This window comes from Delphinapterus leucas, chromosome 8, assembly GCF_059928025.1.
Source record: "Delphinapterus leucas isolate spDelLeu-1000000601 "Yukka" chromosome 8, BTC_Dleu_Yukka2, whole genome shotgun sequence".
Lineage (NCBI taxonomy): Eukaryota > Metazoa > Chordata > Mammalia > Artiodactyla > Monodontidae > Delphinapterus > Delphinapterus leucas.
In genome coordinates this window covers 18,931,230-18,955,450 of record NC_143136.1, presented here as the reverse complement: position 1 = coordinate 18,955,450, position 24,221 = coordinate 18,931,230, and the positions used below count along the sequence as shown (strand labels likewise).

The 24,221-nt window shown below is 44.5% G+C and overlaps 1 protein-coding gene across 4 annotated transcripts in view; it reads right to left on the bottom strand.

The window, feature by feature from the left end:
* Window positions 1-2,675: 2,675 nt before the first annotated feature.
* The window catches only part of NHEJ1 (non-homologous end joining factor 1), a 76,119-nt gene continuing 54,573 nt past the window's right edge, over window positions 2,676-24,221 (bottom strand). For 3 of the 4 annotated variants that reach the window (XM_022567712.3, XM_089916350.1, XM_089916351.1), the window contains 3 exons: window positions 4,345-4,462; window positions 3,662-3,780; window positions 2,676-3,192 (listed from right to left, as the gene is read on the bottom strand). In XM_022567712.3, coding sequence (XP_022423420.1) covers window positions 3,118-3,192; window positions 3,662-3,780; window positions 4,345-4,462 — 312 coding nt within the window. In that variant the 3' untranslated portion in view covers window positions 2,676-3,117. The remainder of the gene's footprint in view (window positions 3,193-3,661; window positions 3,781-4,344; window positions 4,463-24,221) is intronic. The other variant, XM_022567714.2, reaches the window with a different exon arrangement.

Below are 24,221 nucleotides of genomic sequence, written 5' to 3'. Positions count from 1 at the left end.
GAGACACTCCTTGATCTGGGAGATTGGATGATTGGTGACAGAACAGAGAATGACCCTCGTGGGGTTTTCCAGGACCCAGCTCGGGCTCTGCCCTCAGGGCTGCTGAGAAAGCCCTCGGTGAGGCCTGAAGAGAGGAGGTGCTGCCCAGCTGGAGTGCTAAGGGATGAAGATTTCTCTCCCAGCAAAGAGCTGGCCTCTCCTGGCTGACCGTGGGGGAGGGGTGAACCACCGGCAGGGCCAAGTAGGCCTTGCAGCCTAGGTGGCGCTATTTCTCTACTTTTTAGGTCAAGTTCCTGCAGGAACTTCCTCGAGGTCCCTACTCCTGCTTCTGGTTTGCTGGCTTGCTGCTGTAAACCACCTTATATTATTTTTTTTTCTAAAAATACTCCAAAGCAATTGAAAGAGTCCCTTCTCCCACCAGCCAGCCCTGGCCCCAGCCCCAGCCCCAGCCCCGGGGAGCGGGTGGGTAGGCGGGGAGGTGGGCCACTGCTTTATTAAACACAGGGAAAACTAATATTTACGGAATAAAATTTATGGAGCAGCCACGAGAATTCGACCCTTTTATGTGCATGTGGAGTGGGGCTGGGCCAGCCTGGGGGCCTCAGGGAGGGGCCCAAGCCAGGGGGCAGGGCTGGAATACAGCCTGGCTAGGCCAATTTGTCAAGGCAGGGATTTCCCTGGAGTTGTCCTGGGATGAATGATTTTCAAACACCACCCTTTGCTTTGGGGGGCAAGAGCTTCAGAGCAAGAATGACTGAGGCAGGGCCTTGGGGAGCAATGTTTCTCTAAGGGTGTGTTTGGGCAATACCCCCATGGGGGCAGCAACCTCTGGGGATAAAGGGGGCAGTGGGCGGGGAGGTCATGAGGCATACTCTTACTTAACCTTTTTAAAAAGTTACACATTCTTTTGAGAACATGAAAAGAAAAATTATGCTGTTAAGACTTTACTTATAATTTTAGGGGATTCTAAAACCCCTGATCCCTCTCTGATTAAAAATGCCTGCTCTTGAGACTGTGCTCTTAGGGCAGAAGGATTATCTAGGGTAAAGAACCCTTATTTTCCCCCAGCTTGCTGCGGAAGTCTTTCCATTTTTCATGTGGTCTCATACCTTGAAATCTGGCCATCTAAATTATGCCAAGAGAAACTAAACAACAAAGTAAGTCATCTGATAGATTGTTTTTACATAGTTCCCAATTCACTTCAATGACAGTCACCACCAGGGCACAGACTGGGTCTGAGGGTAAAGTAAGTTATCAGCAGCAACTGGGAATGAGCCCTGGTGGAGCTCTCTCAGGCTCTGCCAGCAGGTAAAAAGGCCTGGTGGTTAAGTCCTGGGGTCCGCCAAGGCTCCTCCCTTGAAGAGCTAATAGGGAGTAGAAAGAACATCCTCTTTGAAAAGAGGCAGCCTCACGGGAGAAAGAAGGACGTTACATCCTTCCTGGAAAATGTTTTCGGTAATGTATGTAATAATGCAGTTTAGAACTCAGCTGTCTGGGTTCAAATTCTGGCTGTTACTTATTAGCTGTGTGACCTCTGATAAGTCACTTAGTCCCTTCAAGACTCCATTTCCTAGTGGGTTAACAGTATCTTCTTCATATGATGCTTTGAGGATTCAATGCCAGGCACTTATTAGAGTACCTGGTATACATTAACTGGTAGCTGTTTTTTATTGTTATTATTATCATTATTATTTTATGATTACTTGGATCATCCTCTTTCCCCCAAGACTTGACATGGGGACAGACACACCAGTCCCAGCCAGAGAGGACATGTGGACGAGGAGGCCTTTGACCATCGTAAGTAACTGAACCAGAAAAGGCCTCTACCTAACAGCTCCCAGTGAATATCTGAGTTCTACTTTCCTTCCTGTCTCTCCAAGGTAAAGTTTCAGATGGTCTTACCTATACAGGAAAACCTAGCAGAGAAGGCCAAGGAACTCTGTGAATTCTCTTCTGCTAAATCTTCTTTTTTATTTTTTGGCCATGCCATGCAGCTTGTGGAATCTTAGTTCCCCGACTGCGGCCACAGCAGTGAAAGCACCGAGTCCTATCCACTGGACAGCCAGGGAAGTCTCAAATCCTGCTAGATTTGTCCAAAGAGTTCACTTTCTAACTAAGATTCTGCCTATCTCATACAGTCTTTACATATTTTCCTGCTAAGCACTATTCATTCTATACATCAATTCTTTTGGTTCCAGAGAACTCCTCTGGACATATTTCCTGTTCCCTGTCATCCTATCTTTTCTAATTCTTCTAGTTACTATGTTATTTGAAGTGAAGTGAAGGATGGGAAAATAAAATTCCTTTTTCTCCCACTCCGGGAAACTAACTTGGCCCTAAGGCTCAGAGCTCTTTGTAATTTCAATCCCATATTCAGTCCCATATTAACCTGTTGTCTATGCCTTGGAAATAGACCAAAATAAACCCATATCAAGTTGGACCAAAGAGCACAGAAACCATATGTTCTGCTATCTTGTGCCCACCATGGAGAGAGGTCTCAAGATCAAAGCTCCCGATTGGAGGCTTAGCACAGGCCACAGAAGAGAAGTATAAGAAGAACCTGAAGGATTAGACCGAGGGCCTAGACTTCATCCAGAGACAACAATGGGGTGGGACCCAGTAAAGTGAAGTGAGTTGGTTATGTGTTCCACAGATAAGCAATCTCAAAAGCAGGGGAGTGTGAGTGCTTTTTATTCCATGCTAAAGAGAGGAGAGGGTCTCTGAGGAACACCTGGGACTGGCTAGGGACTCTTAAGGAAGGTAGACAAGGCTTCCTAAGCATGCTGTGCCTTTCTGCAGACCTGCCCCATATACCTAAAGTCCATGGTAGATCCTGGGTCTAGAGAACCTTCACCAAAAGAAAGGAGGGTATGGGATTCCCAGAGGTTGGCATCCACTCGGACAGGGAAGGCCAGTGCCCGATGGATTGGAGCCAGGATTCCCTCAGTTAATAGTATCCATGCCTGTCAACATGAACTTCAGTTATCTTGCCCTTGCAGTGGAGTCCCTGACTGTGTAACTCTGTGTCAGAGATGCTGCTGTCACAGGACCTCCTTTCAAGGTGACACTAAGAAACTACTCTCTGAGTCCATCCTCAGCAGTTGAGACAGTGACAGGTTAACTGAAGAGCCCCCTTAGCTTCTTCCTCTTGACCTTCAACAGCTGAGGTCTCTGCATAGGGCCTGAAGTAACCTAGAAAAAAAGGAACCCAAGTTAATAGAGGTTTTAAACAGTTCCACTTAAGTTAGGAAAAGAAATTCCTTCCTCCCATGGCTCTGGTTAAGACGGGTGGCTGACGCAGGAGTTCTGAAGTCCGTGTCAGGCAGTGAATGTGATATAAGACTCTATGCAGGAGATACGCACATCACTTCTCCCCTAGGGAACAACCTCATAGACCATCACTGCAAGTGCGATAAGGCAAAAAAGGAGTCAAGGTCCATCATTCAGAAGAACTGCAGAGAGGAGACAGCAAGGGAAGATGTAAAAGACCATGACTCTGCATCCAGAAATCCACAATTTAGATGCCTGGTCACAAATATCCCCCAGTGTTGTTAAGGCAGTGTCAACTAGGTGACAGTTCCAGGGACCACTGGCTTGGGAGCTATAGGTGCAGACTCTCCCAAATCTTGAAATGCAGTCTAGGAAGCTGCTCACGACTTACTGTGGGCTCTTTTTCAGGCACTGGGAGGGATGGTGCTGAGGAGGCCGGCTCTTCTGGCTGATTCAGAAGTTGGCTATCAGTTCCTTGTGAGGAGGCACTGCTTGAGGTCTGGGGATCTTCTGATCAGAAAGATCAAGGGAAGATAGTGATAACTGCCTTCTTCTTACCAGAAAGGCATTAGCATTTACCAAGCATTCTGATAAAGGCCAGGCTTTGGTACTAATACGTAAACAGACACAAATCCACTTCCAACTAACTTCTGGAAAGCGCTGTTTCTATGATGAAGATTCTCCAGGCCACTTTAACCACGTAGGACAAGAGTTTCCCTGACCCAAAACAGCTCACTGTTCTTCTACATATTGCCTGCCATGTCTCAGGTAGGGAGATTAATTTTTTTCCTGGTTCTCTCACTAATTCTCCTAAGCATGTAGACCAGTTCTAATAAAGCTTTCTGCAGTGATGGAAATGTTCTGTATCTGAGCTGTCCAACCTGGTAGCCATTGGACACATGTAGCTATTGAGCACCTGAAATGTGCAAATGAGGGGATGAATTTTTCATTTTATTTAATTTTTATTTATTTAAATTTAAATAGTCACTATTGGCTAGAGCTACCATATTGAACAGCACAAACCTAGACCCTAACTCTAACCCCAGGAGACCAGGTACCTCTGGAGCTACTCACCAGTGCCTCGAAGCTTCTGTCCCACTTGGATCTCTTGTCTGGTGACTGCCATATACAGACTCTGTAGATTTGTGACAAAGGGTTTTCCATCACCAACACTGCATGCCTCTGGTAGTTTCTACAGGGGAGAGGAGATGCTATCATTGGTGACATGGTATTGCTAGAGAAAAGAAACTTGATATCCCACTGGCAGAACCGGCATCAACCCTAAAAGAATTTATATACAGAATTTAGATCCAATATAGGACATCCATATCCAAACCTGTTAGGACCAATATAAAGACCTCTTGGGAGGTCTTCTCCTCTGAAAGGCAACTCCAAACAAATATCTTTATTTCCTTCAATACTTATGTCTATTATGTTTCCCCATGAATACCTCATAGGTTTGTAGGCTCTTTTGTCCAAAAGGATGACCTCTTAGAGGACTGTTTTATGAAATCATCTTCCCTAAATTGTCCCTGAGTTGTACAGATTACTATTTTAATTAAATTCACTCCTAAACTTCTACACTGGAGAGAGAAAGAGGATGAAATCCAGGAAAGGGGAAAAAGAGCAAAATGGGAATGACAGACTGAGAGAGGAGAATAAATTATGGAGCTATGACATTCAGTCAAAGGAGATGGGAGAAACAAAGTTTACAAAGCTTTGGAGGCTTGCCTGCTATACTATACATTGTGCTTTACTATAATCCATGAACTCACATTGGGGGTGATATTTCCCCCAAGTGGGGAGAAAATTTGCTCTTGGGGGATGAAAAAAATCTTACTCTTTTAAAGTATAAAGCACAGATACACAAATAGTACATAAACAGAATTTTGGTTTATCTATGGTATTAAAATTTCCTGAGGGGGGATGATTAGGGAAAAATGTCTTAAAAGGTTCCTCAGGGAGGTGATAATGAAAAAAAATTGAGGAACACTGCTACAATCATATTATATTTATCTGTTTCCTTCATTATGGAATGAACTGTGGATTTATATCCACAGCAAAATGCTTTGCCTAGTTCAGGTTTCATACACTTGGCTGAACTGAGTTTAAGTAATGGCTGAAGACTTAAGAAAGTGCAATAAAAATGAGATGAAAGAGTATGGTGTCCAGTGGACCTAAACCTGGCTGTACTTCAGAATCTTGGAAAGGGCCCAGAACCACTTCGTCTGTCCCTATGCATGCAAATCGCCATGGCTCCCAGCCAAGTTAGCAGGTTCTCCAAGGGAAGCCAGGCCAGCAGCTCACATGGGAACAAGCCCAGGAATCCTGGATTGGCCCACATCTCATGTCAAGGGCACTCTCTCTGTGCTATAAGGGCATTCATTTCTGAAAACCCACTGTGGGAGAAGGATGGAAGAGAGAAAGTGGGAGAAGCAGTGAACTAGTTGCTGAACCATGGTTAAGATTATACAGCTCTTTCCCTGAGCATGGTGGTAGCTGAAAAACTTATGGATCCCCAGGAAATGTAACATAGATTTCTACTCCAACCCTACTCACATAAAGACTGTATCAGTCTTGGACTTTCACTGGAAACCGCAATCAGTCAGGAGCCTTGGGTGCAGACGTTGCTTCCAGCAGTAATCTCACTAGGAGTATAACAGCCCTCCTCAGCAGCATCCCCTGAGGAATGAACTGAAACAGGCCACCGACCTCTATCTCACCTCACTCTCCTTCCTAAGTTCAGCTCTCCAACCCCCAAGCCACCTCCTCCAGCAGAAGGTCCTCTACTCTATGGCCAGAGAGCCCTGACAGCAGAGAGGCAAACGGCTGTTCTCCGTCCTCACATCTCATGTCTCTGGGATCTCCCTTCATACTGCTCACGACGTGTGGCCTCTCTTAGGGTCACCCACACATGGTTTGGTAGGCACTGCGCTGTCTGTACAAACGGGCCAGGCAGAATCTAGGCAGTCCAGGGTCATCTCCTCCTGCCCTTTCTATGGAACTAAACAGACTCATAAAATTTCCAGGGTGACCTTTAGCCAGTTCATCTATTTAATCTCAAAATGAAGTGCCAGAAATAAAAGGCCACTGGAGCTACTGCTGTCCTGGACCTAAGTCCAAATCCAGAACCTGTATCTTAGCCCTTCCTCCATCCTTCCCCTTCTCAGGGAGATCTGGTCCTGGAGCTGCTACCAAAGGTCATCCCACCCGATTGTCTATTCTCAGAAAAGTACTAGGAAGAGAATATTGGTACATTTCCTGCATATTTACTATGTGCTAGACACTGCTCTAAGTATTTAAAGGTATCAACCCATTCTGTCTTATTCACTGCTATTTCCCTGGCACCTAGAACAACCTGGCCCACAGGGGATGCTCAATAACTATGTATGAATGGAGGACTATGGTTGGCATGAGTATGACCCCTTCTTGCTGAGGCAGTTACAGCTAGTAAGTGGTGGAACAAGATCAGAATCCAGACCATGTGGCTTCAGGGCCCTCGCATGTAACAGCTACCCTATTTACCTCTCTGAAGCATAGAATTTTAGTCTAAAGGGCAATACAGCCTTCCCCAGGATCACAGCCCTTAATTCCTTGCATCACAGACCATCAGCTGCACCCATCCAGCTCAGAAACAAGCTCCCTCAGGGGACAAGGAAAACATGAGCAGATATAAAGGAGGCAACTGGCCCTACCTGGAACTCTCAGAGGGCTGAAGGGCCATACCCTTAATCCTGTCCTAGCTGTTCCCCATCATCAGTGATCCCTTGGGTATCATTCTCAGAATACGCTAGGAAAGACAGGTGGTGAGGCCTGAGCCTGGGAAGGAGAAATACTAGTTCCCTGTGCAGGACAATGGTAGGGGTGAGCTGGGGCGGGCAGCAGAGATCAAAGGGAGAAGCTGGAGTCAGGACTAAGAAAAGCAAATAGCAGTGCCCCCTGCTATAAGTACACCTGAGCCAGGAGCAAGGTGTACCAGCCACAAGCGGGTCATTGCCCAGAATGGGGAGGGGAAGAAGAGCCAGGTCAGTCTACTGTATAATATGTTCATCTGATTAACCCAGAATCAATTCTACTCAGCAGAAAGGTTACTGAGATTCTACCATACGCCAGGTGCTACAGGACTGGGGGAGGGGAAGTGGATGCACCAGTCCTTCCCTCCTCAGAACAGGACAGAGTTAGTATAAAGATAAATAAGTCAGGGCTTCCCTGGTGGTGCAGTGGTTAAGAATCCGCCTGCCAATGCAGGGGACACTGGTTTGAGCCCTGGTCTGGTAAGATCCCACATGCCTCAGAGCAAATAAGCCCATGCGCCACAACTAACTGGGCCTGTACTCTAGAGCCCGCAAGCCACAAACACTGAAGCCCGCGCACCTAGAGCCCGTGCTCTGCAACAAGAGAAGCCACCACAATGAAAAGCCCGTGCGCTGCAATGACGAGTAGCCCCAGCTCGCCACAACTAGAGAAAGCCCGCACACAGCAATGAAGACCCAATGCAGCCAAAAATAAATAAATTAAAAAAAAAAAAAGATAAATAAGTCAGGGGCCCTGCCTCAAAGAGTTTACAGTCATACGTGGGACAGAGGCAGATGCAGGTATCCCCCACTTTTTGAAAATTTGCTTGATGTCACTTTGCTTTTAGGAAAAGCCTACATTAGTACCTGTTCTTGCTAACTGGAAGAAATCCAAAAAAGATTTTCGCTTTTATGAAAGAAGGTAATTTCTCCTTCACTTTACCCCATTTCAGCTTATGAAATGGTTCATAGGAGTGCTCTACTTTCAGATAGAAGGAGGAACCTGTATGTGTGTATGTGTGTTTTTCAGGCATTATGCTATTACAGAGTTATAAACAAAGGGTAATAAGAACCCAGAGAACAAGGAAGGGACAAAGTCTCACTAAGAGTCCTGCAAAACACTTCAGAGGTGGTGACATTGAGTTAAGCCTTTGCAAGGTTAGACTTTGAATGTGGTGGAAGTATTTGAAGCACAAAGGTGTGAAAGGACAGGACAGGTGGACAGATCTCATGGGAAATGAGACTGGAAGGCTAAATTCATATCCACGAGATGGCAAAGGACTTTGTTTTCTGAATTAAGGATATGCCCATGGGAATCCCTTTTGTTTCACAAAGTGGCTTTCTCTGCTATACAACTACTTGCCAAGGCTTCCTTGGCATCAAACTATTACTGATAAAACATCGAAGAGTCAGAAGTTTCCTCAAGGTTTCCCTTTCTAGGCTTTCTGCTACATTTAGAACCTCTTCACTACTTACTGCTGGTACTGTGACCCTTGAAGAGCCTCAAGAGCTACATCACTCTCCTGTCTCCAGTAGCTCTGTTACTCTCTCACCTCCAGTCCACTAGGACTTTGGCCCCTGCTATACGGCCACATCAGAAGCGTTAGGAAAACCAAAGTTACAGAAATCATAAAGGGCATTTTATTTCCCCTTCTTGTCCCTATGGCAGCCCATCTTGGTTGCTAGGCCCCAAACTCCCCTCCTTTAACCATAATTCCCATCTTCACTGAGTCTAAAACTCACTCCCAGTGGTCTGAAAATTCTAAGACCCCCTCCTACCCCATGATCCCAACAGGATCTGTTGGAGCAATCCCAACTGCCACTTTCAACTAGAAATGAAAGGTCTGATCCTACCTCCACTCCCCACCCCCATCTCATCCCTCCTTTCCTCTGAGGCTGCTTCAGAAAAGAAACCTTTAGAATCCTGGGTAAGGAAAGGCTGGACCCGGATATACTGCTCACCCTACTCAGTATGGACCCACTGGTCAAGTATACAGGTTTAAAAGACAGAAGAGAAGGGAGAAATGAGCAAACTGGAGCCCCCAACACTAGCCCTGAGTAGGTCTTTGGTTCTGGCACCAGCCCCAGAAGCTGGCACAGCCCCAAGGCCCTGACACTGACCGTCACAATATCATAACCGCCAGGGCAGGGCCCCCAACACGTGACTTCCCAAGGGTAAGAATTCTCTCCTCTCTCTTGCAATGTGGTAAACTGCTGTACTGGATACAAACTTCCCTCCCTAGAGGGCCCAAGTCAGGTTAGGAAATCACGGTAATCTTCGTCATTAGCTCCTCTTTGCGGTAAAAGCATATACTGAGAAACCCTTCGAACGTCTCAGATTACCAAAGGTTTACCAAAATAAATAGGGAGGAACAAGAAAACTGGTTTGGGAAGGGGACTCCAAGGAGAAAGACTCTTCGGAATAGAATTCCACCCCCCACACACCATCCATTCATTCGACAAATATTTACTGATTACCTACAGTGTTCGCGATGATGTGGGTGCTGGGGATACAGTGTATTGAACAAAAGAGATAAAAATTCCCTGCCCTCGGGCTTCCCTGGTGGTGCAATAGTTGACAGTCCACCTGCCGATGCAGGGAACACGGGTTCATGCCCCGGTCTGGGAAGATCCCACATGCCGCCGAGCGGCTAGGCCAGTGAGCCATGGCCGCTGAGCCTGCACGTCCGGAGCCTGTGCTCCGCAACGGGAGAGGTCACAATGGTGAGAGGCCCTCGTACAGCAAAAAAAAAAATTCCCTGCCCTCCTGAGGTTTACATTCTAGAGAGGGGAGATCAACAACAAACATAGCTAATTAAACCATATTCTCTACCAGATGGTGTTAGCGCCACAGAGAAAAATAAATCAGCACAGGCTGATTACGGGACGCGGCAGGAATGTGTTGCAATTTTAAATAGAGGTCAAAGAAGGCCTCACTGAGAGATGACACTTTAAAAAGACCTAAAGGAAAGTAACAGGATGATCCACTGGCTATCTAGATCAAGTGACCACATTCCCAGTTTGCCTGGGTCAGTCCCAGTTTGTGCTTGTTGTCGTTTATTAGTAGAGCTCCTCTTCTCTCTTATAAGTGTCCCAATTTGGATGATAAATTAGATGGTCACCCTATATCAGAGGAAGAGCATAGCAGGTCTGTGGATATGTGTCTGTGTGTTTATTTGAAATCGTGAGATAATGTAGCATATGATCTTTTATTCTGTAAGATGGGAAACCACTGGAGTTTATAAAGAGAAGAGTGAAATGATCTGATACACATTTTAAAAAGATCACTTTGAATGTAGAAAGACAAGTGGGTAGATCTGTTAGGAGGCTGCTACAATAACCAAGTGGGAGAGGATAGTAGCTTGGGCCTGGGTGGCAACAGTGGAGGTGGTGAGAAGTGATCAGATTCTGGATACATTTGAAGGTATGGCCGATAGGATTCATTGATGGATTGGATATCAATCCATCAATGGATGGAATCCATTGAGAGGAATCAAGGATAGCTCTACTCCAGGGCATAAGGCAGATGTTACAGAGGGATGATCCAGAAACCTAAGATAAAATCAGAGATAACTTGAAATGGCTCGTGGGTCGACAACACAGACTCAACCTGGGTAGGAAAACAGGGAGACTCAGCGGGAAAGGTGAACCCAATGCCCAAGAGAAGTATCAAAACGTTTAAAAAGAGGAAGCCATAAGTGGCTTCTCACTCAAAGAGGACGAAACAAAACCGTCTAGGAATTAGGGGGGAAAATGTCTCAGAAAAAAAAGATAAGCAGAAAAAAGCTTTAAGTTCTGGCTTTAGAGTCACAAAGACTCAGATTTGTACCTAAGGTCTTCTATTTGCTAGCTGTGACACTTCGGGCAATTTACTGTATTTAATCAACGTCCTATTTTAAGAGAAAAAAAGAGATGGAGGGTTGGGTAGATATGGGGGGTGGGGAGGGAGGACTGAGACAAACAATATCTACATCATAGAGTTCATGAGAGGATTAAACAAGCCAGTAGAATAAGTACCCAAGAAATCTCTGTCCCCTCCCTTTGCAAGACAAAGGAGGCTCAAGAAATGCCCTAATGAGCTCTAGTACTTAGAGAAACCAGGGTCTCACCCAAATGTTAACCTTTCCCCACTGTGTCCCAAAGCATATGATCTAAAAATTCAGTGACTACTCAAAGCCCAGGTCAGGGAGATACAGTCACAGAAACCCAGCTAGTAACCTGTGGGTAGTTAGTTCACTGTCCACCATGGCCACACGAGCCCAATCCTCAGTCTCCAGTAAGGACCAAGGTCCTGGCTTGAAACTCTGGCTTTGCCAGTTAGCAGCTATGTTACTAACTTCTTTTAGCCTCTGTCCCCTCACCAGAACAATGAGGAGACCAATACCTACTTTTATGAGACTGATAGAAGGATTATATGAGGTAATACATGTAAAGGTTGCCTGCTTCTTATAAATTATGTCTCCTGACCTCCCCTCAAATGCTCTTATTGCCTCTCAAATATCTCCTTTACTCTCCCAATGTGCAGGACCTACCCAAGACGCCAAGGTTTCACCTTCATTCTCCTCACCCTCCTTTTTTGGGAGGTGGTGGGTATAATAGTGGAGAGTAAAACTTCCTATTCCAGAAGCACACAAAACACAAACAGCTTACTCCCTGAAAAATTTAACTGAAGTCCAACAATGATTCCACCAGGACCCCTTTCTCACTGCCATTTCCTGCTCCCCAGTGAGGTCTGGGCAAGAGGCTCTGCTACGGTGTTTCCATTGTAAAGTAATATACACTCAGTAAAGGCTATTTGGAAAGTAGAAAAACGTGACCTGCAGATATGTCATTCAAACAGTCAGTCATATGTTTTTGATGGGATTAATCTCACAGCTTCTTCAGAGCTTGAGAGGGAAAAAAAAAAACATTAATAGGACAGAGAAAAGAGATGTGGTGGTGATGTCCAGGTTTTCAAAAGACGACCAGCTCACTCTCCCTTCGCCTCCCTTGAAATTTTTCCACAGCAGCTCACTTGGATGAGGTGTTTCAGGCAAGATCTAAGCCCAAGGGGTCCCTCTGTGTTGTCCCTCACAGAATACGCCTCTGAATTCCCTCAGTTCACTGATCACAAACCCTGGTGATTTGGGAGAGACCCAGCGCTCTAAGGATACGAGGCGCGCTGCCCTTGAGATCGTATGTGAAGCCGACGAGACAGCTGACCTGCTCCTGTGTTTCGTCTGGCTTGGCTTTGTTGGGTCTGCGTCACACGAGGCCCACCCTGACCATTGTGCCCTGCCGCAGCTGACCTCACCATGCTCTCCCTTTGGCCTCTGGTTCCTGAGCACCCACCCACTCAGCACTGGGCGCTACTAGGGGAAAAAACACAAACAGACCTGAACTTAATCTTGTGTTTGAGACCTTGCAAATTAATTATAGTCTACCCCAGCCCTCCCCACTTTTAAAACTAGGTGGGAGAATGGATGCATGCGTATACTCACCTATCCAAGCATGCATACATGCAATCCAGTTAAATCATTACAGCACTTTCTTCGTGGTCTGCCCTTCAAAATGGGATAATTTTGCTGCCTCACTCTCCCTCACAGTGCTGGAAATGCAGCCGAGATAAAATAGGTGCAGAGTTCAAAACAGTTTGAGATAAAGTCCAGATTTTTCTGGTTCTGCTTGAGGCCTAGGTAGCTCCCTGAAGTGCACAGTCAGAAGAGAAGGGAGATGGGAAGAAAGACTATAAAGGGAGGTCCAAACAGAAGGCTTGAATAATATTAGAAAGATGAACATTTTGGAATGCTTTCAGTGTACTAGGTACTAGGCTAAGCATTTTAATCCATTATCTCAATTAATATCCACAGTAAGCCTCCCAGGTAGGCACTGAAATCATTCTCAGTTTATACAGGGGAAACAAAGGCTCAGAGAGGTTATGAAACTTGACTAAGGCCACAGCTAGAAAGTTGCAGAATGGGGCAGCAGAAGGCCCAGGAAGCTGAACTCCAGAACATACACTTGAACCACTTCACTGTATCTCCTTGTAAAATCACCCACTGAGACAGCCATTTCTCCCTCCTATCCCCCAACTCCCACTCCCCAGAAGGAGGATGGTCCCTGGTCTGAGACCTAGTGGTACTAGAATGTAGCTCTCTCGCCTTCCTTCTGAAACCTCCAAAGAGCCCAAGAGACTGATAGAGGGAAAAGACAAAATGCCCTCCAGAGAAGGAGAGCCTTACTTAAGTCCTTGACTGTCCTCCAACAGGACTAGAAAATCAGAAAAATGAATCTCTGGTATGGGGAGGCTCTAGACTCTAAATCTCCTTTTAAAATAAGTACAGCCCCTCAAAGTCATAGCAGGAAGGCCCCTCAGCTCTGCCCCAAAAGAAAAATAATGGTAAAGGGAGTGGAAGTGAAGGTGGGGGCAGGGGCCGCCGCTCTCATAAGAGCCCTTTGTGGTGGCTGCCTCTGAAAGGAGGTTTTGCTAGACAAGGTGGAACTTCTCAAGGTGACAAGCAAATGGTACAGCCTGAGCGGTGACCCTCTGCTCGCTTGCAAGCACCCCCTCCCCTCCGGAGGGCCAGAGCCTACACTGTCCCCGAAGCCCCACCCAGCGCCAGCACAAACCACGGCTTTCTAACTAACAAGGAGCAAAGGGGCTGGGGGGACGCAAGTGGTTTCCTGGGGGGAAGGAATCCTCAGAGCCCCTCAGAAAGTGCAGTAGCAACTCTCATTCCTTCTTTTTCTACTCCCACTCCTTCTCCAGGAAGAACAAGCAGCTCCTGTCAGCTCTGGCTCAGGCAGGGGGTGCCAACCAGCCCATCGGGGACAACCAGTCTGAAGGATAGTTTAGCCCCTCTCTCAAAGTCAGCCACCTCACCATCCTTTCTCCAGGTGGAAATGAAACAAGGAGGTAAAAACCAAAAAGAAAAGAGCCTCAGGTTTAAGGACAAAAAGAAAATCACAACAATACAGCAGGCATCTGACTCTGAAAGCTTGTGATCCCTGCCCTGTGCCATGAGCACTACACAGGAGCACATACTTCACTTTTTCCCTGTATCAGTGGAGAAGAGATAACAGTCAACTGGGTCTGTAGGGCACAGAGGTGATTTAGAGGACCCGGCAGTATTATCTGTAGGACCTCTACCACCAAAGGGATTCTCTTTCACTCCCCATTACACGCTTGACAGCTGGGAACACAGCCCACGGCGGCTGTGATCTCATGGGCTCCTCGCCCCCGCCCTTCCTGTCCTCTCCACCCCACGTAACACACACACACACACACACACACACACACACACACACACGCTCATGATAAGGGCCTGATCTTCATGACCCTAGGTAGGCAAAGATTTCTTAACAGGACGTTCATAAAGGAAAAGATTGATAAATTGGACTACATCAAAGTTAGGAACTTCTGTTCATCAAAAGATACGAATAAGGGCTTCCCTGGTGGCGCAGTGGTTGAGAGTCCGCCTGCCAACACAGGGGACACGGGTTAATGCCCCGGTCCAGGAAGATCCCACGTGCCGCGGAGCGGCTGGGCCTGTGAGCCATGGCCGCTGAGCCTGCGCGTGTGGAGCCTGTGTGCTCCGCAACAGGAGAGGCCACAGCAGTGAGAGGCCCGTGTACAGCTAAAAAAAAAAAAAAAAAAGATACAAATAAGAGAGCAAAAAAGCAAGCTATAAAGTGGGAGAAAATATTTGCAATACATATAACCAACAAAGGACTCATTTTCAGAATATTTGAAGAACTCTGAAAAATCAATAAGAAAAAGACAAATAACCCAACAGAAAATTGACGAAAGGCTCGGTCATAGCTAAGTGATCAATAATTACATGAAAATGTACAGAACCTCATTAGTCACTGGGGGAGTTAAAAAGCCACAGTAGGATACCACTACATATTCACTATAATGGCTAAAAAGAAAAGGCAGATAACACAAGTGTTGACAAGGATGTGGTACAACCAGAACTCTCATATACTGCTTGTATGAGTATAAATTGATACAGTCGTTTTGGAAAACCGTTTGGCAGTATCTACAAAATCTAAACATATGCATAACTATGAAGCATCCAACACAAATGGGTAAATAAATTGTGGAATAGTCTTACAATAAAATATTATACAGAAATGAAAATTAACAAAGTACAACTAACATGGATGAATTTCATAAAAATTTTGTTGAGTGAAAGAAGTCAGACACAAAAGAGTACATACCATATAATTCTACATATATGAAATTCAAAACAGGCAAAATTAATCTATCATATTAAAAGTCAGGACGGCGACCCTTTGCAGGCAGTAGGTACTGAGTACTGGAAATTTTCTAGTTCTTGATCTGGGTTCTGATTACACAGCTATGTTCATTTTGTAATTCTTCAGGCTGTATGCTTATGATAGGGGCACTTTTCTGTATGCATCCTATACTTTGACTTTAAAAGTTTATTAATAGAAGAAAAACAATTTGGCAGTTCCTCCGAAAGTTAAACATAGAGTTATTATATGATCCATATAGTTATTATATTGCGCTCCTAGGTATATACCCAAGAGAATTGAAAACGTATGTTCATACAGAAACTTACACACAAATGTTCACAGCAGTTTTATTCATAATAACCCCAAAGTGGAAAATGACCCAACTGTCTATCAACTGACGAATGAATAAACAAAATGTGGTATATCCGTATAAGGGCCTATTATCCTGCCATAAAAAGGAATAAAGTACTGATACTTGCTTCAATGGATGGACCTTGAAAACAATGCTAAGTGAAAGAAGCCAGACACAAAAGACCACATACTGTATGATTCCATTTACATGAAATATTCAAGAGAGGTGAATCTACACAGAGACAGAAAGTAGATTCGTGATTTCCAAGAATGGGGGGAGTAGGGAATGGAAAATGACTGCAAGTGGATATAGAGTTTCTCTTCGGGGGTGATGAAGAGGTTCTGGAATTATATAGTAGTTGTAGTTAAACAACTTTATGAATATTGTAAAACCACGGAATTATATACTTTTGCTTTATACTTTTTTGGTAAATGTTATGGTATGTGAATTATATCTCAATTTTTTCGAAAAGATTTTTTAAAAAAGATAAAGTCTCTACTCTCCCACAGTCCTCTGCCTGTCCTCCACTCTATTCCCTCTGTCAGGAAAAGACTCTCAGGCTCCCAGCAGGCCTGGACAACGTTCAAAGGACTTTAATACAGTCAGTGGAGCAGATTCCTGCCTAGTGGCTGAGTAACTGGCGTTATCACAGAATGGGGACAGAGCACGGGATCTAGAGTCGCATGGGCCTAGCTTTGAAAATAAGCCCACCACTTACATATTCTTTTTATGATCTTGGCTAAGTGTCTATTAATCTCTTTGAGCCTCAATTTTCTCTCTATGAAATGAGTAGAATAATTCCTATCACTGAGGGTTGTTGTGAGGATTGTTAAATGAGATCATGGACGTAACATATTAATTCTGCTCTCTTGGAGTTCCAAGGAACCTCAGCTACCTGAAGGCAGCCAGAAGCACTTTAATTTGGCAAAACAGTGTGGGCTCTGGAGTTGAATTGCTTACACTCAGATCCCAAGTCCATTACTTTATCTTTCTAAGCCTTAGTTTCTCCAGTTATACAATGGGAATAAGAATACTACGTGCATTTTCGAGTAATGCTGAGGATTAAATGAGATAACGCATGTAAAGTCCTCACTACACTGTCTGGCACATAGAAGGCACTCAATAAATATTAACTGTTATTATTAATTCAGCCATTAATCAAAACTGTTGACTATGTCAGATAGTGTGCTGTGTCCTAAGGATAAGATGGAGTTCACTGCCTTCAAGGAGCTCATAGTCTGGTTGGGGAGTCAGACACATAAACAGATAATTGTTCTTATGGCTGGGCACACACTGGAGCCTTTGATTGTCAGTCAGCAACACTAGGTCTAAGGCATTATAAAACCAAGCTGGATACGTACGGGATGGTGTGGGGTGGGGGCAGCGGTGAACAGACTAACCACGAATTAACAGTAGACCCCTTCTTTTTTCTACAAATAGCCTACAAGAACCTAGATAAATAGGCAGGCAGACTTCGACTTCCTCCAGCATTGCTACTAACTGGCCAGGGGCTTAAGGGCATCTCCTGTATGTCTGTCTCCCCCTACTCTTCAAGTGGCTGGTTCCTTCTCATCCTTCAGATCTCAGATCTCAGTTCAAACGGAACTTCTCCTGGTCCCCTCACCATGTCATCTAAAGTATTTGTTCTTATAGCACTCTATTCTTTTTCCTCAAAACAGTCATAATAATTTTCAATTATTTATGTTTACTTGTTTCCTTTCTCTCCCAGTAGACTGTGAGCTCCTAGAGTTCAGGTTCATTCAGCAAATATTTATTATCTACTACATGCTAGGCTCTGAAGTATGTGCTGGGAATTCAGTTTGGGGGTACAGACATGGAGCTTATACTCTATATTTGTTGCAGAGCTTTGGGATGGAAGTATATCCCAGTCCTGGCTGAGGACCTCTTCTGACTAGCCCAGTTAGAGACGAGCCCTTGGCTGCCAATCTCTCAGAGTCCAAAACGCAAGGGGCTGGAACTCTTGGGACATCTTAGTTCTTCCTTTTGCAGTCCCAGATTCCCATGCTCACAGTCCAGCAGAGCTTAAGCGAGGGCAAACAGCACAACCTCAGAGACATTTCAGCAAGTTCTTTCCTTACAAAGCTATTCACATCAGCATTCTAAAAGCAAGAACAGTCAGTATCGGGCAAGGGACGTACTGTCTGGGATGGGGGTGGGATGGGAGGTGGGGATAGGGAGGCAAAAGGCTCCTTTTAAGTCCTGCAGAGGAGGAATAACTCGAGTCCTCAGCACTTTTCAAATTCAGTGCCCTGAGATTGCTGCTTCCCATAGTCTGAGCTTCTCTAGCATTGATCCTGACCATTCCAAGGCTGCTTCCTGCTAAAGCCAGCCTGAGGTCTAGGTATGCTCCATTAGACTTTAGTAAATATATTCAGCAGCAAACTCTCTGGGGATAGGCCAAGAGAACATTCTTTTCCAGGATTGGGAGATAATAAAATTGAAAGGAATATTTAAAAAGCTGCCTCGAATTCTTTGTTAAATGAACAAGAGTGTACATACACACACACAAAATCAATCCTTTATTGATTGATTGATCAATCTATCAATCAGTGTGACTCTGAGCCCCTGGCCCCAGCTAATTAGACCAAGGGTGGACACCTGACCCAAGAGAAGTCAATCTCTAGATCAACCAGATTCTCCTCATTGGGTGTGTGACCCGAAAGTCACAGCATGGATGCTTAGCTTTTTGTGTGTGCTATGGACTCCTTTGCAGTCTGGTGAAGCCTGGGGACCCTTTTTAAATGCATAAAATAAAATATATAAGATTACAAAGGAAATAAATTAATTAAAATGCCATATTCAAATATTTTTTAAATGTGGGGACTTCCCTGGTGGCACAGTGGTTAAGACTCCATGCTCCCAATGCAGGGGGCCCAGGTTCAATCCCTGCTCAGGGAACTAGATCCCATATGCATGCTGCAACTAAGAGTTCGCATGCCACAACTAAGGAGGCCACGAGCCACCACTAAGAGGAGCCCGCCTGCCGTAACTAAGACCCGGTGCGACCAAATAAATAAATATTTTTTAAAAATAAATAAATAAAATAAAATGTGTAACAGAATAATATGTGTACTTCTTTATTAACACATTAAATTATAAGATCTAGTAGTGGGTCAAAGAACCACCAGAATTTCAAGTAGTGATGAGTGTAAATTATATTTCATGATATCTGTAGCAACTATAAAATGATAGGAAAATATCTGTGATTTCTATTGGTGACAAAGTCACAGATACTGCTAATGACATGGTGAATTTTGCTTATATTTGTTTATTTTTTTAATTGAAATATAGTTGATTTATAATATTGTGTTAGTTTCAGGTTACAGCAAAGCGATTCATTTATATACACATTTTTTCAGATTATTTTCCATTATAGGTTAAGATATTGAATATAGTTCCCTGGGCTATACAGTAAATCCTTGTTGTTTATCTGTGTTTTGTTTTTTGGTGTTTTTTTCTTTTAATTAAAAAAATTTTTTAACAGATTTATTGGAGTATAATTGCTCCACAATGGTGTGTTACCTTCTGCTTTACAACAAAGTGAATCAGCTATACATACACACACACACCCATATCTCTTCCCTCTTGCATCTCTCTCCCTCCCACCCTCCACATCCCACCCACCCAGGTGATCACAAAGCACCGAGCTGATCTCCCTGTGCTATGCGGCTGCTTCCCACTAGCTATCTGTTTTACATTTGGTAGTGTGTATATGTCCATGCCACTCTCTCACTTCATCCCAGCTTACCCTTCCCCCTCCCCGTGTCCTCAAGTCCATTCTCTAGTAGATCTGTGTCTTTATTCCCGTCCTGCCCCTAGTTTCTGTTTATCTGTTTTATGTATAGTAATTTGTATCTGTTAATCCCATACTCCTAATTTACCCCTCCCACCCTCTTTCTCCTTTGATAGCTGTAAGTTTGTTTTCTATGTCTGTGAGTCTATTTCTGCTTTGTATATAGATTCATTTATATTATTTTTTAGATACTACATATAAGTGATATCACATACTATTTGTCTTTGTCTGACTTACTTCACCAGTATGATATTCTCTAGGTCCATCCATGTTGCTACAAATGGCAATATTTCATTTTTTACAGCTGAGTAATATTCCATTGTGTATATATATATATATATATATATATACACACCACATCTTCTTAAACCAATCATCTGTTGATGGGCACCTGGGTTGTTTCCATGTCTTGGCTATTGTAAATAGTGCTGCTATGAACACTGGGGTGCTTAAATCTTTTTGAATTACAATTTTCATCTTTTTGGGATACATGTCCAGGAGTGGGATTGCTGGATCATATGGTAGCTCTATTTTTAATTTTTAGGGAACCTCCGTACTGTTCTCCATAGTGGCTGTATCAATTTACATTCCCACCAACAATGTAGGAGGGTTCCCTTTACTTAACACCCTCTCCAGCATTTATTGTTTGTAGACTTTTGGATGACAGCCATTCTGACCTTGTTTACGTTTATAATAGAGGAAATGCTAAATTTGTTACAGGTTAATGAAAATAAAGATGCAATCCCCCCCCCCGCATCCAATTCATGAAACCCTGAATTCTAAGCATGAATTCTCAAGGTATCCATGGATCCCAGGGTGAAAAACTCCTGCTATAAAGACTTGCATTAGATAATAGTGCTTGCTTACTTAGAAAGGCCATGCAGACCTAGTCAGAGTTAGCAGTAAGGCAAGCCAAAGCCACGTGTCAGTCAATAGCTTACAGGAGCAGAAACAAATCTGTCAGTGGGTCTTGAGATGAGCGATCTTGAGATCCCAGAGAAAGACGCTAACTTTCCAGTTCCTGTGAGACATGGTTAGGTAGCCTGAAATTAGACACGGACAGATCTCCTTGTGCCTTTTCAGTTTACCTAAGCTAATTGAAGGGATTTTCTTCCTTACAATTAATTACTGAAATAATTCTTTAAACAAATGAGTGAACTGAAACATGTTTATAATATACTATGTTTATTTGTATACATTAATATCCTACCGGATTATGAATTCTTAAGAGTTCAGAGTATGTGTAATCTTAACTCTGTAAAGCCCGTAGCTGCTGATGTCCATGAGCTCGCTGTAGCAGGTACTAACAATATCAAATGCCTCTGAGGAGGAGGGAAAGCTGCCTTTCTTCTGCCTATGTGGCTAAACCTGGCAGGCAAACATAGGCAGTTTAGATAGTGAGCTCATAGGAGGCTGACGAAATGGATTAGGATGAAAAATCAAGAAAGAGGTCCTGGCACCATCTGAATCATTGTAGAGCTCTAGGTTTAGGGAGGGCAAGAGCAAGTAAAAATATTTTAAAAGACCGTGAAAACAAATCAAATCAAACATCCAAATGAAAATGTAAAAAATATTTAACACAACACTGCAGTGACTACCAAAGTCCAAGCATGGCAAACCTGTTGAGGGTCATGCTCTTCAGACTTGTACCAGTGCCTGGCCCCCCTGAACTCTGAGTTTAAAGAAGGGCACAGATTCCAAGAAATCTGAGGTTCTAAGAAAAAAAAAAATTCTAGATACAAAGTCACTTTCCAGAAAATCAAGAACCTGGCAGGCTTCAAGGTTAGGAAGCTGAAGCCCTAGCACATGAATCGCTAGGCCTGAGTCACCTGCACAGTTCAGCTCAAAACATTCATTCACAACAGGGCACCTGCCTAACACATAGCTGGGGTGGTGACGGAGGGGTGTGACCCAAAGTTGTCCACTCTAAACTCCAGTGCATAGGGAAAACTAGGCAGGCCTAATGAGGCATTAAAGAGATGCCAGAAAAAGATGGAATACTAGGAAAAAAGTGGAGGTTAAAAGATACGCTTCAGGGCTTCCCTGGTGGCGCAGTGGTTGAGAGTCCGCCTGCCGATGCAGGGGACACAGGTTCGTGCCCCGGTCCGGGAAGATCCCATATGCCGCGGAGCGACTGGGCCCGTGCGCCATGGCAGCTGAGGCTGTGCTCCGCAATGGGAGAGGCCACAGCGGTGAGGGGCCCGCGTACCGCAAGAAAAAAAAAAAAAAGATACGCTTCAACCAGACCACGACTCAGAACAGGAGTGTGGTTGCACTATGGGGGAGTTGAGGGTGGTGGGAGAAGGGGGCTGGAGAAACAGAGAAGTGTGACTCTGCAGAGGGGTCAAGGCAGGCTTGATTAGGAGGGAATTTTCCTAAATGGATGTAATCAGGCTTGACGCTAAAAGCTGCTTTCTGAGCCTTTCTAGTCCCTCAGCCCAGAATTTCTGCGTCCCTTGTCCACTCTCCCCGCTGTAGTCCAGGGACCACAGGGACTCGAAGATGCCTGGATCATTTCTAGGTACAGTACATATCACACTCCTTTGGATCTAGGTTTCACTGAAGAGGAGAGAATGCCCTGGTTACCTAATTAAGCGTTTCCTAACTGATACACTCTCCACTTCCTCGTAGGAAGCCATAATCTTGTGGGTTTAAGATTCCCACTGAGTTTGCTAAACCCTTATCCTCAGGTTCACTTAGGAGGCAAGAACAGGCAGCCCTGACACCAGGCTGACCCTAGGGAACAGAACAGCTACTCCAGGGTTCATCTCCAGGTGAGGGGACGAAGGAAGGACCAAATCTAGGCTCTGGTTACAGGGTATCTGCAACACCTGCTGATAATAAAACATTATCTGTCAAGGCTTTGGCCCTCCAACCCACCAAAACAGAGGAAGAGGGTGGGAGAGGAATTTATTCCCTGTGATGCCCACCCCAGGGGCCCCCCCACCCCCACACCACCCCAAAGGCCACTAGCCAGAGTAGAAAGGCACCTAAGGGAGAGTCTAAAGAAAAGACTGACCAAGAGATGTGAAAGGCTGTACTGGTCCCTTCCTAGAAAGGGAAGGTGGGCAGTGGATATGAGAGAAAAGCTAAGGAAACACTTGGCCAAATCAGCTTTCTTCCTTTGCCACTTCCACTGAATCTAGTTACAGAGGTGGCTTTTGTAAGATCTGTGGGAGAATAAAGCAGAGAATGGAAAGGAAATATTCAATTTGAATATGTTGCGTTTGAGATGTCTATTAGACTTTCAAGTGGAAATGTTGAACAAGCAGCTGGAAACACAAGTGTGGGGTTTGGGAAGATCTGGGCTGGAGATACAGGCGTAAAGATGGTATTTGAAGCCATGAGATTGAATGCAATCAGTCAGAGTGAAGGTGGGTAGAGAACAGAAGAGGACCCAGGACTGAGTCCTGGAGGGAGTGCAGAAGAGAAGGAATCAGCAAAGGAGCTTGTGAAGAAGTAACCAAGAAGTGGAAAATAAAGCCAAGAAAGTGCACAGCTCTGGAAGCCAAATGAAGATAGTGTGTCAAGAAGGGTGACCCGCTGTATCAAAGGCTGCTTGTAGATCAAAAGAGATGAGAACCAAGAACTAACTATTGGACTTGGCAGTGAGAAAGTCAGCAGTGACCTTTTCAAGAACAGCTTTGGTAGAGTGAGAGTCAAACCCCACTGAAATGGTTTTAAGAGAGAAAATGAGCATCATGAAAATAGACAGCTCTTGAAAGGAGTTTTGTAGCAAAGGGGGCAAAGAAGTAGGGTAGTAATTACTGGGCAAAGCAGGGTATCAAAAAATAATAGCACATTTGTATGCTAATATGATAAACTTATAGAAAGCAAAAAGTTAAGAGAGGGGAGAATTACCGGAGCAATTTCCTTCATAGGTAACATGGACTCTAACTGCACAAATAGAGGGACTGCTTTTAGATTGGTAGATGGCTAATTTATCTATGCAAACAAGCCAGTATATGAGCGTATATATGCTAGCAGTAAGTAGAAGTGGTGGCGTAAGTCTGTTACCATTCACTTCTTATTGATTCTTCTTTTTCCCCCAGCAAATTAGGAAGCAAGGTTAAGGTGATAGGGACTTAAGGAAAGAGAAGAAGGTATGAAATAGTCATCTAGAATATGATGGGAGAGTGAATGGATTAGGGAAATATAATATGACTGCCTGGCATTATTAAGGGTGCACTTGAAGTTCTTGGTCGAGAATTTAAATTGAAACTAGTCAGCATGCTTGTTTGTTTGGTTTTTTTCTGACTATATCTGGCTGCATATGCAGGTATGGGAGAGGTAGAAAAGTTGGGTTTAACTGTATATGACACAAGAGATGGGTAACAGAATCAAGAGTGCACGCAAGGGGGCTTCCCTGGTGGCGCAGTGGTTGAGAGTCTGCCTGCCGATGCAGGAGACGTGGGATCGTGCTCCGGTCCGGGAAGATCCCACATGCGGCGGAGCGGCTGGGCCGGTGAGCCGTGGCCACTGGGCCTGTGCGTCCGGAGCCCGTGCTCCGCAACGGGAGAGGCCACAACAGTGAGAGGCCCGCGTACAGCAAAAAAAAAAAAAGAGTGCATGCAAGGAAGTGATTATAATGATTGACCATAGAAGCTGGGTAAGGAAAGGAAGCAGGACATCAAAGGAGTCAAGACAATGAAAAGGAGGGTAAGGTCAATGGACTGGAGGTCTCTGTGGAATTAAAGGAATGTTGAATCGAGGTAGAGAAGGAGAGCTAGAATGATAAGAAAAGGAAATG